Raw genomic sequence first — 13,308 nt, forward strand, 5'->3', positions numbered from 1 at the left:
ACTTCTTCGTGGTCTCTGGGCATCACACATATGGGAGATTAACAAGATCTCTTACTGGTGGTGGGTAAGTGTCTCATAAGACCAATGACAGAATGGCTTGCCCAAAAGTAGGGATGGCGGAGAATTTCTCCATGAATCTCCGGGAGGCCGAATGCCAACGCATTCGGCCCCCCGAAATTGGTGGTGAAATTCTCTGCCCCCCCCCCCCGGGATGGGACTTACCTCCTTCGAATGTTCCTCTCGGAGGCGGGTCCCGGCGGTGGCCAGTCTTCCGACCGGCTGCCACCGCCGCCGCCGCCATTACAAAGTAAAGTAAAGTAAAAAAAAAAAAAAAAACGTGATAGGCTACGTAACGATTTGCGTAGCCTATCACGGCTAGATTTTCAAAGTCAGCCGTGATAGGCTACGTAAATCTTTACGTAGTCTATCACGGCTGACTTTGGGAAAAAAAAAAAAAGCGCATATGCAAATGGCGGCGCCCATGGGCGCCGCCATTTGCGTTCCTTATTTGGGCAGGGGTAGTCTACGTGAAGATTTACGTAGACTACGGCGAAAATAAGGGTAACGCTATTTGTGTTGCCCTTATTTTCGCCGTAGTCTACGTAAATCTTTATGTAGACTACTCCTGCCCAAACAAGGAATGCAAATGGCGGCGCCCATGGGCGCCGCCATTTGCGTACGCGTTTCCCCCCCCCAAAGTCAGCCGTGATAGGCTACGTAAAGATTTACGTAGCCTATCACGGCTTTGAAAATCTAGCCGCGATAGGCTACGTAAATCGTTACGTAGCCTATCACGTTTTGTTTTTTTTTTAATTTACTTTTTTATTTCGCAGCCGGGGAGATGGGGCGCTCCCCGCCTGCCTGAATTTCGGCCGGGAGGGGCAGGGCGCCTCCCCCCCCAGCCTGAATTATGGGGGGAGAAACGGTGCGCCTCCCCCGCGCACCTATCACAGCTGCGGGACCAGGTAAGGGACTTTCGTCCATCCTTACCCAAAAGCACAATCAGAATGTGCTTTGACATCCGGTTTGTAATGCTTCACAGACATCGAAGGCTTCGACCATGTAGTTGCTTCACATAAATCCGACAACTAAACACCTTTGCCAAAAGCTGTAGATGTGGCAACCCCCTCATCGAATGCGCCCAAACATGAGATGGACGCTCCAAACCTGACAGCTCATAGCGAAACCAACTGTTTGCACAAAGCATGAGGCTGAGACAAGACAGGAAGGCCCTTTTGGGCCACCGTAGCAAACAAATAAGTCGTTGGGTCTTATGGAAAGAGGCTGTCCTGGACTTATAAACAGACAATTCCCTCTTTACATCCAGAGCATGCCATTTCTTTTCCAGGTCAGAGAATGGTTCTGGGAAAAAAGTTGGCAATGAGATAGATTGGTTGACATGGAAATCAGAGAGCGCCTTTGGTAAAAAGGCAATGTCCAGTCTCAGGTCAACCTTGTCGTTATGAAAGATCAGGTAGGGATGATCAACCCCTAAAGCACAAATCTCGCCAACACATCTGGAGGACGTGATAGCAACCAAAAAGGCCACTTTCCACAAAAACAACGGAAGATCTGTCTTCGAACCAGAGGTTCAAAGGGCTTTGAAAGGAGGGCATGCAAGACAACAGAGAGACTTCACTGAGGCATTAGAGTTCTCACTGGAGGTACCAAATTCTTTACGCCCCACAGGAACTGACGAGTAGCGGGGTGAGTGAAAAGGGAAAACCTTTGAACTTGCCCTCTGTAAGAGGAGAGAGCTGCCAAATAAACCCTTCTGGATGAAAGCTTTAAACCTTTCTGGAACAAGTCATGAAGAAACAAAAGGACATTGTCAAAACCATGGAGACTTGCAAATTTTGAAAAAGAAGATCACTTAGCAGCATACAGTGTGTAGCTGGTTTCTTAGCCACGTCCAAAACAGCCTGGACTTCCACAGGGACCTGACTAGTAGTACTCACTGCTGAATTCTCCAAGCTGTGAGTTTCAAGGTGTCAAGATCTGGATGCCAAATCCTGCCTTGATCCCAAGAGATCAGATCCAGGGTCTGTGGAAAACTTGGGACTCTGTGTTGGACAGGCAGAGTAGAGTTGCAAACCATGGTTGCCTCAGCCACCAAGGAGTGATCAAAATACAATCCATCCCACCCTCTGCCAATTTCTAGAAAACCCTCAAGAGGAGTGGGAATGGAGGGAATAGGTAGAACAGTTCCTCGAAGTTGAAAGGCATCGCTCAATGATGATCGACCAATCTTCGCTCTTGTACAGAATCCTTTGCAAATTGTATTTGATGTGGTCGTGAACAAATCCACCATCAGCCAATCCCACTCTCAGAACAGGCGATGCACGATGGATGTGGACATTTGCCACTCATGGGACGATTTGTATGACCTGCTCAAACTGACCGCTAAAACATTGTCTCCACAATGTGGAGAGCGTTCAAAAGAATGCCTCGCTGGATTGCCCACTCGAATATGTCCATCATGAGATTCATGAGCTTGGATGAATGCGTGCCCCCCTTGCTTCTTGATGTGCCAAAGCACAGCTGTATTGTCAGTCAGGATTTGCACGTGCCTCCCCCATAAGTAAGTCTCAAAGTTATACATTGCTTTCGAAATGGTGAAGAATTCCAGGTAATTTATATGATGTTGTTTCTCCACTGCAGACCAGATTCCCTGGATTCAACGTGAAACACAGTGGGCTCCCTATCCCGAACGGGAGGAGTTTGTTGTCAATATTCACATAGGGGATGGTTGGAGAAAAGGAGCACCTTGACAGAGGTTGCATGGCTGCATCCACCACAGGAGGGAGTCTATCTTGTCTGGCATCCTCAGGTTATAGCATCACGCGTCGGTGGTGAAATTGAAGTGTCGGAGCAACCAATTCTGCAGCGGCCGCATCCGAAGCCTTGCCCAATGAACAAATGTGACCGGCGCGGCCATATGTCCTAGCAGTGTTGAACCATATGAGTGGTGACTAGCCGACGAGAATAAAGGGTCTTTGCAAGGGCGATAAGCTGCTCTTGTCACTTTTGAGGAAGGTAAGTGCATGCAACTGTAGAGTCCAGCAGCATCCCTATGGATTGGAGCCTTGGGGTTGGTTTCAAAGCTGACTTATTTCTGCTCACGTACAGGCCTAACGCTAACAGAAGATTCAGAACAATCCTTATGGCACAAGGAAGAGAATCTTGGAATCCGAGACAAGGAGCCAGTTGTCCAGGTAAGGGTAGACTTCAATGTCCTGAAGTCGAAGGTGTGCATGCACAACTGCCATGCACTTTGTAAAAACTCTTGGTGCGAATGCTAGACTGAAAGGCAGGACTTGAAACTGGAACATGTCAGTACTGTTGATAAAGCGTAAGTACTTCTGGTGAGCCTCTGCAATCGCTATATGGAAGTATGCGTACTTCAGGTCTACGGCTGCAAACCAAACACCCTTCCGGAGGGGTCATGGCCAACGTGGTCATTCTGAACTTTCTGGGGGTAATAAACTTGTTCAAGTTTCTTAAATCCATGATTGGATGGAAGCCTCCATCCTGTTTTGGTATGGTAAAATCCCAGGAGAAAAAGCCATTCTCTGGATGGTATGGGAGAACTCTTTGAATTGCTCCTTTCTGGAGCAGAGTGGTTGCCTCTAAAACTAGAGCCTCCAATGGAGGCATCACTCGAACAACACCCAATGGGGGAGGGGTATGGAACTCTATATGGTAGCCCTGACTGATTATATTTAACACCCAACTGTCCATTCTTATTGTTTTCCAGGTGGGAAGGAATCGAGCCACGACAACAACAAAAAGTGGTGGACTGGGGAGACAGTTAAGTATTGGAAAATCAAAGCCGCTGTTTAGATGAAGAGTCATTCTGTCCACATCCCTGATGGTATTTAGAAGAAGGGGTTTGCTGCTTTTGCTGCTGAGAAGGCTGGTATCAAGAATTGCACTCGAAGGTCTGTTTAGCTGGCTAAGGTTGCTGATGGAACCACCGGTGAGACTTTTAGGGCTGTTGTTGCGGTTGAGGACCCAGACCCATCTTTCTGGCCATCATCTTTGCATTTGTTCGTCCATCTTGGCATTCAACAGCCCCTCTCCATGAAATGACAAGTCTTCAATTCTGGATTGAGCCTCAGGACTCAAGCCCACAGATCATAACCAGGCATGTCTCCCGAGTGCGATCATGCCCACCGTAGACTCTGCACTGCAGTCAGCCTCGTAGCAGGAACTGTCAATCTGTGAGAGTCTGACAGCCTCCGTATGAAACACCCTGGCCAGATCCCTTGGGTCATCTGGGAGATACGCACAAAGAGGTCCATTTTCTCCCAGAGAAACAGCTGGTATCTGGCCATCATGGCCTGATAATTTGCAACTCCAAGGCAGACAGCAGCCAATGAACACATCCACCAACCCGGCAAATCCACAGGCTAAGGAGGGCAGAAGATCATCTTTTGCAATTGCCCTTCCGCTGATTCTATGATGATTAAGTTAGGATGTGGATGTGAGTATAAGAATGCCGTGTCCTTCTCCTGGACCTGGTACAAAGACTCAAGCCACTTGGATGTAGGGGCCATCAAAGATTGTAGGGGCCTTCCAGGATTGCCATACTGCCTGAAGAAGGGTTGGAAGAAAGGGAACTGCTGCTGGTTTCGATGATTCAGTATAAACAGCATCAAAGATCGAATCCTAGATATGCTGTTCTGGTCATGGAACCTCGATACCCAGAGATTGGGCCAGTCTAGTGACTTGTTCAGAGAAATGGAACATGTTCTCAGAGGACGATGCTCCTTCCTGTATCCCAGCTACATCATCTGGAGAAGGGACTGAAGAATAAGATGACAAATAGGACTGGTAATCATTAAGTGAGTTGTGAGGTGAAACTGGTCTGTTTGCAGGAACAGATGATCTGGCAGTATGACAGGTGAAGGTGGCAGTGGTGCTGGTTTGGCTGACGCCAGATGACTCCTAATTAAAGATAAGTGAAGAGGTGGTAGAAATTCGCCTTCCACTGGAGGTTGAGAGTGTTGCCACTGGGCAAGACGAACATCGAGGGAAGATGGCTCCAAGGTATCTGATGCAGTCGTAGGAGCATTCTCAATCCCCAGAGCAATGCCAGTCATTAAAAGCATAATGCCTTGGAGGTGAATAAGCCCATTCTGAACATCTATCCCAATCTCTATGTGGAGACCTGGACCTCTCCTTATATTGGCGTCCATACTGATGGTCAACATTTTCAGGCCTGAAGGACTCAGGAGAATAGGATTGGTGTTGTTGATCCTGAAAAGGAGAAACATTCCAATGTGGAGGAACACCCTCTTGCAATAAAGGGGAGGCTTCGTGCTCTCGAGGAGGAGAGATCACTTGATCCCGAGGAGCTGCTGGTGGGGACAACTCCAAAATCTTGCCTTCCGAGGCTGTAGAGATTGGTTTGATCACTCAGTACTGATGGAAGCACTCGAATTGCTGAGTCCAGTAACAGAGGGGCGTTGAAACCTTGGTCTTTGAAAACTTATCAACAACACTCTTTTTCTTTTTCAGGCTGTCTGATCATGACTTTGGAATCTTACCCTTTTTAGAAAGCTTCTTCATTAATGAGAGTGTTAAAGAGCGCTTCGACTCGGGTGTCTACTCAATGAGTAACAGATGTCGAAGGACGCAGAAAAGAGGGCTTTGATGAAGACATAGCAGTCACCACTTTCTCTTTTACATGAAAGTCAGGCTTTTTTTTTTTTTTTAGGATCTACCACCAACAAGGCTCTCCTCCAAAGTTCCACTTTCAGTCTGTCCGACCTATTGTTTCTCACCTGCTTGGTGAATGATTGGCAGAGCGAACAAGCCTCAGGCAAATGAGCCTCACCCAAACCAAAAAGGCAAAGGGAGTAGGATCAGTTAGGAGACAACTTGCTCCCACAGTTCACACATTTGCTAAATAGAGCCTTTGTGGCCATAAGCCGTGAGGACTCCAGCCGCGGCTGAAGACAGAACGAACAAGAAAACAGCAAAAAATACTACATGCATTTTTTTTATAAGAAAAAAGATTGGAAAAACTTACAAAACAACAAAAGACCTCAGCACAATGCTCAGCACCAGAAACCATTCTCTAAAGGTGGAGGAAGCTGCCATGGAGGCTACCGGCTAGGTGGTCGAACGAGAACTGAGGGAATGAGCGGCAACCCACTGGGACATGCACAGTGGACGGGCAGGGGAGGGTTTCCGCCAAAACATTTCTCAGCTTCAGAAGTTTCCCGAATGAGGCTCAGTGCAGCTGCAGAGCCCATATGTGTGATACATGGAGACCGCGAAGAACTTTACCTGCTGAACTGCATTTGAAGATTTATCTTCAGCACAATTCAGCACTGATGGTACAAAGCTATAATTAAATTAAAGCTTCTGCATACTAGGAATTTAAAGAAACTCCAGTACTTTATTATTGTGGTTTAGTTACCAAGACAATCTGGTCCATGTGTTCCAGGAGGGCAGCAAACTTCAATGGTTTCTATACAAAACCACTTAAACAAATTAGGGTATTTCTTCTTCCTGTAAAAACAAAGGCACGTATTTCTGAAGCAGAACACAAGATTCCTGTATGCATCTCTCTCTATATATCGAACATTAAATTTTTGTTAAAAAATGATCAAAATCAAAATTGTCACTAAGAATTGAAATGGAAAAGGTAAGCCTTTGAAGTCCAGGTAAGGTGTGCAATAATTCTGAAGAGCCAGCTACCTTAGCTCACCCATTTCCAACACTGGCTTATAGCTCCTCTGCCACCTCTTTACCCTATAGTACCTTTTCAAGAAAAGAGCTTTAGTCTACAATGGAGAAAGAGAGACCAGAAACTGGTACCAGTACAGAAGAACAAACATGTCAGAATTCTTTCCCTACCTTTTTTGGTGTTTAGTCCCTACCTTTTTTAGTCCCTACCTTTTTAGTGTTTAGCTTGCTGGGGTGGAGGTGGGGCGTCTGCAAATAAGGTTCTACAACTGTTTGAGAATTACTCACTGGGTCTCTTTGTGTGGTGTGTGGTGTTCCCATGGAGACGCAGGACAATGCACCAAGTTACCTGGCCGCTCTTCCTGGGTACCTGGCTTTGGGTGTCCCCCAGTGTCCCCAGGGAGATTCCAGATATCACATGAAGTGACCAGGCTGCAGTCACCTGCATTCCCACTGTTATCTCTGATCCCAGGGGAGCAGCACACAAGGGAATCCCCACCGTTATTACCAATCTCAGATAACAGCGGGGATTACTTCTGGGTGGGGGGGAATTCCTCCATGGAGCTCCATGGGCCAGATTAGGCAGACCAGATTTGGCTTATGGGCCAGGGGTTCTACACCCTTGGCGGGGGGAGACCTAGAACATAACCTGGAGGGACACCAATGGAGAAAGGGAGAGGAAGAGGTTCACCAATCACACACTGAACAAGTGATCTGATACAGAAGAGTGAACCGGTTTAGAATACAGACCTAAGGCATGTCAAGCAAGAGAGGCTGATCAACACTGTGAAAAATGGCAAAAAGCTTAAGGAGGACAAGGAAAGATGACAGAACCTAGATTTGGCAGTGAGGACATCCATCTGTGATTTTAGCAAGGGCACTCTGAACTGAGTGAAGAAGCCAGTTTATAGGAGGAGTTGGAAGGGATATAATCAAGAAAGCAGGAGTTAAAAAAGCATCTTTCAAGCATTTTAAGGCAAAAGGAAAAACTGAAGAGGTTTTTTTGAGAATGAAAGAACAGTGAAAGTGGGAGTTTTATATTTTATATTGGAAGCCTCCAAACTGAAAAGTAGTAAATGCTCAATTCTTGATGCATTCAGTTCTGGTAAGTAAGTTATTATGATCCTTTCTAAAACACTGCCTCATTATATTTAATTCACAGAGAAATAGTTACATTTGCAGTGTAGCCAGACAGAACTGAGAACCTCTCCTATGTCTATATATGATGCGGTCAACATTATCGGGTGTGTGCGTGTGTGGGGGGTCTTTAAACCTAACTTTGGTCTTAAGTCTAACAGGGCTTTCCAAGCAGTTCCACCAATATTACATCCAATGTTAGTCCTACGTAGAGTAGACCCACTGGAATGAAAGGCCCTTAAGTTAGAATAACACTGGATACAACCTGAATGGTGTGTAGGGGTTGATCGCCCATATGTGGAATGTATGTATATGAAGAGTAATGTCAAAGAATAATAGCTATAAGTAATAAAGCATCATTATCTAAGATGTAAGCAGCCATTTCTTTATCCGCAGGAGGCAACAAACCCAATGAATTCATAATCAATGAGTGTATCACACAACTGTTATACAGCCAGACTCCCTCGCTATTCAGAATCGTAAGTATTTTGTGCTGATCTATTTTTCATTCCTTTTTGACCCATCAACCTTTCAGGCTCATAACAGAAAGGTGAATTCTAATTCTTATAATATTTATTTACTGTACTTTTAAACCGTCCAATAATTGAAGTTCTCTGGGCGGCATACAAATAATTAGGATTCCATGCAAAATTACTGAACAAGGGTGCATTTTAGAAAAGCCACTGAACAAAACGTTAAATTTTGCAGGTATAACTGCAGGTAGAAAACTACAGCTAAGTGATGACATACAAGGAAGAACAACTTGCCCTTCTGATCCCAGGTGGAGCTGTCAGGGCTTGCAGTTAGAAAAACTGTCTTCTTTGGTTGAAAATGGAGCAGATGTGATCTGGAATTAATAAGAACCTGATCATGGAATCCTACAAAGTAATGCTCTAGAACGTTTATCACGTGCAATACAATAGCACAGCCTTCCCCAAGTCCTCTCCAGATGTTTTGGACATCAACTCCCATCATCCCCAGCAAGCATAGCCAATGGTTAGGAATGCTGGGAGTTATAGTCCAGGACATCTGGAGGGCACCAAGTTGGGGGATGCTGAGGAAGCACCTAGTAGCCAACTGTGGCAAAATTAAAGGAAACCTCAAGATTACACCAAAGGTCACTAGAAAAGAGCATACTAGGCTCTCACAAGATAATCGAGTGCCTATTTGGTTGCCTTTGCAAGTTACAAAGCTTGCAAAGTCTGCTTAGTTATGGATGGGTCAACTTGATGCAACAAGCCATCTGCTTAGCCTGCTTTTGCTAACCCGTAGTTACGAAATGTAGGCCCGAATGGGTTCCTCATCCATTGAGATTTACATTCCTTCTCTGCTGCTGTATTCACTGAGTGGGAGTCGCCTTTTTTTAAAGATGTCTACACTCAGAGGTGTAGGCAACCTGGTGCCCTCTAGATGTTTTGGACTACAACTTCTGTAACCCCTACCCATTGGCCACACTGACTGGGATTTATGGGAGTTGTGGTCCAAAACATTTGTAGAGTACCAGTTTGTCTATCATTTCCGATCTCAACCATTGCCTGCTGTTCAGCAGAGCGGGGGGGGGGGGGGGGAAGAGCAGCAACAGCAATCTGCCCTTAATTTGCATAGATGGTTTCAAAAGTGCCTTTAGATATTTTGAAATCATTACAGGACAAAACAAGCCCTGCACCAATGCCGCACCTTGTCTATACGCCTCACATAAACTTAATTCAAGTCCACAGTTTTCATTGCGACAAGGGAATTAGCAGTGCCTTACCAAGCTAACAGCGTGTGGGAAAATTGTTTTATCAAATTGCCTAAGAATGCATTTAATATTATTTTTATTTGTGTACTTAGCAAAGTTACCTCCCACCTTTAGCTTGAACCTCTCATAGATACAGTATTGCAAAAACCACAATAAATAATATTACCTTATTTCTTACTTACCATTTGAACCACCAAGTTTCTATATGCTCTTCATACTCTTCGACCATGTTGTTGCATTCAAAGTTACTACTGTCACACAGGTTCTCTATTATCTCTACAAGACGAATTTCACTACATAAAAACAAATCAAGACAAATTAGCTTATTTTGCTGAGTTCTATAGCACTAAAGAGTCTTCTTTAATATAAATCAAAGCAGACTCGGAAAAGGCTTCTGATATTACATGAGCTGCAAACATTTCTGCAAAATGCAGAAAAAGGGTGAAGTAGCTTTAAAAAACCGAACACTTAACACTTCCAAAATTACAATCCTACCCCCATTACATAGGAGTAAGTCCCATTAAATCTCTAAACTAAGTAAACATGCATAGGACTGGGCTGCTCATTTACTTACTGTATGCATGGTCAAATGACAGGCTTAGTTGTGACCACCAAACCTCCTGGCACTCTCTCCTTTCTTCTTCTGCTTCTGTTTTGTTTGCACTACCTTTCTTCAACAGTTTTTGCAACTCCTGAAATCCTCAGAATGAAGACAAAGGCTGAGGGAACAATAATCCAGGATTCTGGAGAATTCTGGCTTATCGTTAACTCGTCTCCGCCACTGTGACTGCTAAATAAACCAAGAAGGGTAAGTCTTTTTAGCACAAGATTCAACCCTGGGGATCCTGCCTTCTCAGTCCTAAACAAGCCAGGATTTGTAAACCAAGAACAAACCCTGGTTCACAAGCATGGCTTGTAGAAGAAGCAACAAGCCATGATATCTGTTTTGGAATACACATTTTCTAAAAAACACTTCTTGGTCTGTTTACCAGCTGCACCGGTGGGGAGGTCTAAAGTGGGAGCAAGCAGACTGCACACACCATCATACACAATAAGCCAGGATTCATTCATGATAAGCCAGGAAACTTTGGATGCATTCTGTGCAAACACAACCAAAGCTATCATTCACAATAACTGAATCCGGTTTTTTGGGAGGGCCTCATAGAACCATATCCTTCTTACTAAATATTTCAGTACCTTATGGCTTGTTTGAGGCTTAGACCTTAGTTAATATAGGAAGTAAATGACTTCAACAGGAGGGACTACAGTACACTCCTCATAAAATAACATTTGTCAAGTCTTTCCTATAAAACTTTACTTCACTTTTTTTCATGCCTCTCCTGGCAAAGTGGATATTGTGGAAAAGTGAATCAGCTTTTTCATTGGCCGTCACTGATTCTACCAGTCTGATGTGACAGCCTGTGATGTCAGAGATGCATAGGTCACAGGACAAGCTGATTTGAGCAAAGGGAAAATTTTTGATTGCACATTTCAAGTCCCAAGGCCAGCTTTTGCTCAATTGAGTGGAAATCATGGGTAGCATCCAATAACGCCCGCATGCCAGTGGGACCTACCACTAGCAGTTTCCGAAGCAATCAGAAGGGAGCGGAAACGCTCATTTCCAGAACGGCACAGGTCAGTGGAGCTCACAGATGGGGCCTCCGCTGACCTGTCCCATTCCAGAAATGAGTGTTTACGCTTGTTTCCGGGGTTCCTTTAGGAAGTGCTAGTTCCTGTTGTGCTGGTGCTGAGTCCCAGGAGCACAATGGAACCAGGAGAGTCTCAGTGGCAGTTCTGGATGCTGCCCAATGTATTTTGCCAAGTTCTTTCAAATGACATCTTGCTGATGCACCTCAGAAGAACAATTGGTTCTAACCCTACCACTCAAATCAGAAACATTTTGCATGTAGCATATGCAACTAACAGGTAATTCAATATGCTCTTCTCAGCAAAGTCACAAGCAAAGAAAGGCTGAGCATTTCATTATAAAAATGTGGAATGTTTAAATATGCCCGACAAATGCCAACATCAGAGATAAGCATTCATATCACAAAGCATGGGCTGAAGAACACCTAGTTACTCTCAAATAATGAGCTATTGAGTCCGTTCAAGGAATAAATTGGGATTGGAAGATGAGAAAGGGTGGGCAGGTGGGAGAGAATTCAAAGAGCTTATCCATGTTCTCCATCCCTTTCTTGCTCCACTGCTACTCCCAACTACCTTCCTTCCTGCCTGAATCAAACTTTTGGAAGCAACTCAGTTTTCCTCTGCAAAGGGAGCGTGGTTGGGACTAACTGCAGCACAGTGCTATAAAAGGGTCCTTGCTCTCCCTTCTCCCTGCCGGAGCCTGAGTGCCCAGAATTGCCACAGCACTGAACTGCTTCCCTTGCAGAGCAGGTGAAACTCTCAAAGCTGCCTTACAGGAGTTCAATGGCTAGTATAGGCAGCTACAACAGCAGGAAGCCTGGGTAGTAGTAAGTAGCACTTTCATCAAGGGGAATTACTCGCCCCACTTTGCAAAGTGAGAAGGATCCCCAGCTCAGACATTACAGCAGCCAGGAGCCGCCTCTGGGCTTGTGCATCCCTCCTTTCCTCTCTCATGCAGATTTCCTCCTCCCTTTCCTTGTTTGCTCTAACAATAGTTTGCTGTGATATCTGCGTGGGGCAAACTATGCTTAGCACTAAGGTTCCAAATCAGGGTGTGGAGGCAATTCCTGGAGCAGTCAATGACTGGGGTGAACAATTTCCCAAATCCGAAACTGTTCCAGTGCTATATTTTTCCACAGAAATGTTTCCATTTCATAAGTTCATTAGTAACAATGAATGGATGCCAACTGCAAATACATTAGGTAAACTTGGCATTCAAAGTTGTAGATGAGTGACTGTCAGTGTATCATGCACAGTTTTTTGGGTTACTAAAGTTTATTAGTGTGTCAACAATTTTCAATACATCTGGGTTTTCTCCTTAAATTGGAAAACTATAAGGGTGCAATCCTATGGTGATAGTCAGCTGCCGTCAGAGGCAGCTGACTATCCAATACAGGGTGGGTGGAGCACGGAGGGGATCCACTCCTCTGCACTCCAGCTGCCCTGAATTTGCAGGTAGATGGCAGATTTCGGCTGTCTAACCAGGGCGCATCGGGGGGGGGGGGAAGCTGGTCGGTGCACAGGAAGTGTCATAATGGCGCTTCCGTGGTCTCCTCCCCTCCGCCAGGAACACCCCCAGCAGGTGCTCTTATGAGTGCGGAGCCGTGGATGAGATGCGCTGCCTACGAGGTGGTGAGGGAGGGGGCAGGGAGTCAGTTTTCTAGGAACCAAGCTCAGAGCCCTGGCTCCGAGCTCGGTTCCCAAAAACCAAAAAATCCTATGACCATCTAGACACTGCCTAGCAACCATAGGATTGTTCCCTAAGGGAAGTACATGGTATTGTTTTCAAATTTTTACAAGTTGTCCAATAAAAATTCTACATAATATAACATTTAAATCACATTAAAGGCACAATCCTCATGATGTTTATACAAAAAAAGTCATACAACTCCCAGCATTCCCCAGCCAGCTGTGCCGAGTAGGAAATGCTGGGAGTTGTTGGATGTTTTTTCTGCCTAAATATGCATAGGACTGCACCTTAAGAGTGCTTCAATTTCCCCCTTCAAATATTTCAGGTCAAATACATGTGGTGTATTAGGACAAAAAAAATAATGGGATACTTTGAAAAGCTTTGTTGTTTACTA

At 45.1% G+C, this 13,308-nt stretch overlaps 1 protein-coding gene across 4 annotated transcripts in view; it reads right to left on the reverse strand.

Annotated features, from left to right (window-relative positions):
* CRELD2 (CRELD disulfide isomerase 2) overlaps positions 1 to 13,308 on the reverse strand; it is a 33,444-nt gene that overhangs the window by 17,695 nt on the left and 2,441 nt on the right. For all 4 annotated transcript variants that reach the window (XM_084810963.1, XM_084810961.1, XM_084810964.1 and 1 more), the window contains exons 3-4: positions 9,760 to 9,870; positions 6,431 to 6,522 (exon numbers count right to left, since the gene is read on the reverse strand). In XM_084810963.1, coding sequence (XP_084667089.1) covers positions 6,431 to 6,522; positions 9,760 to 9,870 — 203 coding nt within the window. The remainder of the gene's footprint in view (positions 1 to 6,430; positions 6,523 to 9,759; positions 9,871 to 13,308) is intronic.

This window comes from Heloderma suspectum, chromosome 7 (assembly GCF_057233095.1).
Source record: "Heloderma suspectum isolate Gila_16-S chromosome 7, 16-S_ref, whole genome shotgun sequence".
Lineage (NCBI taxonomy): Eukaryota > Metazoa > Chordata > Lepidosauria > Squamata > Helodermatidae > Heloderma > Heloderma suspectum.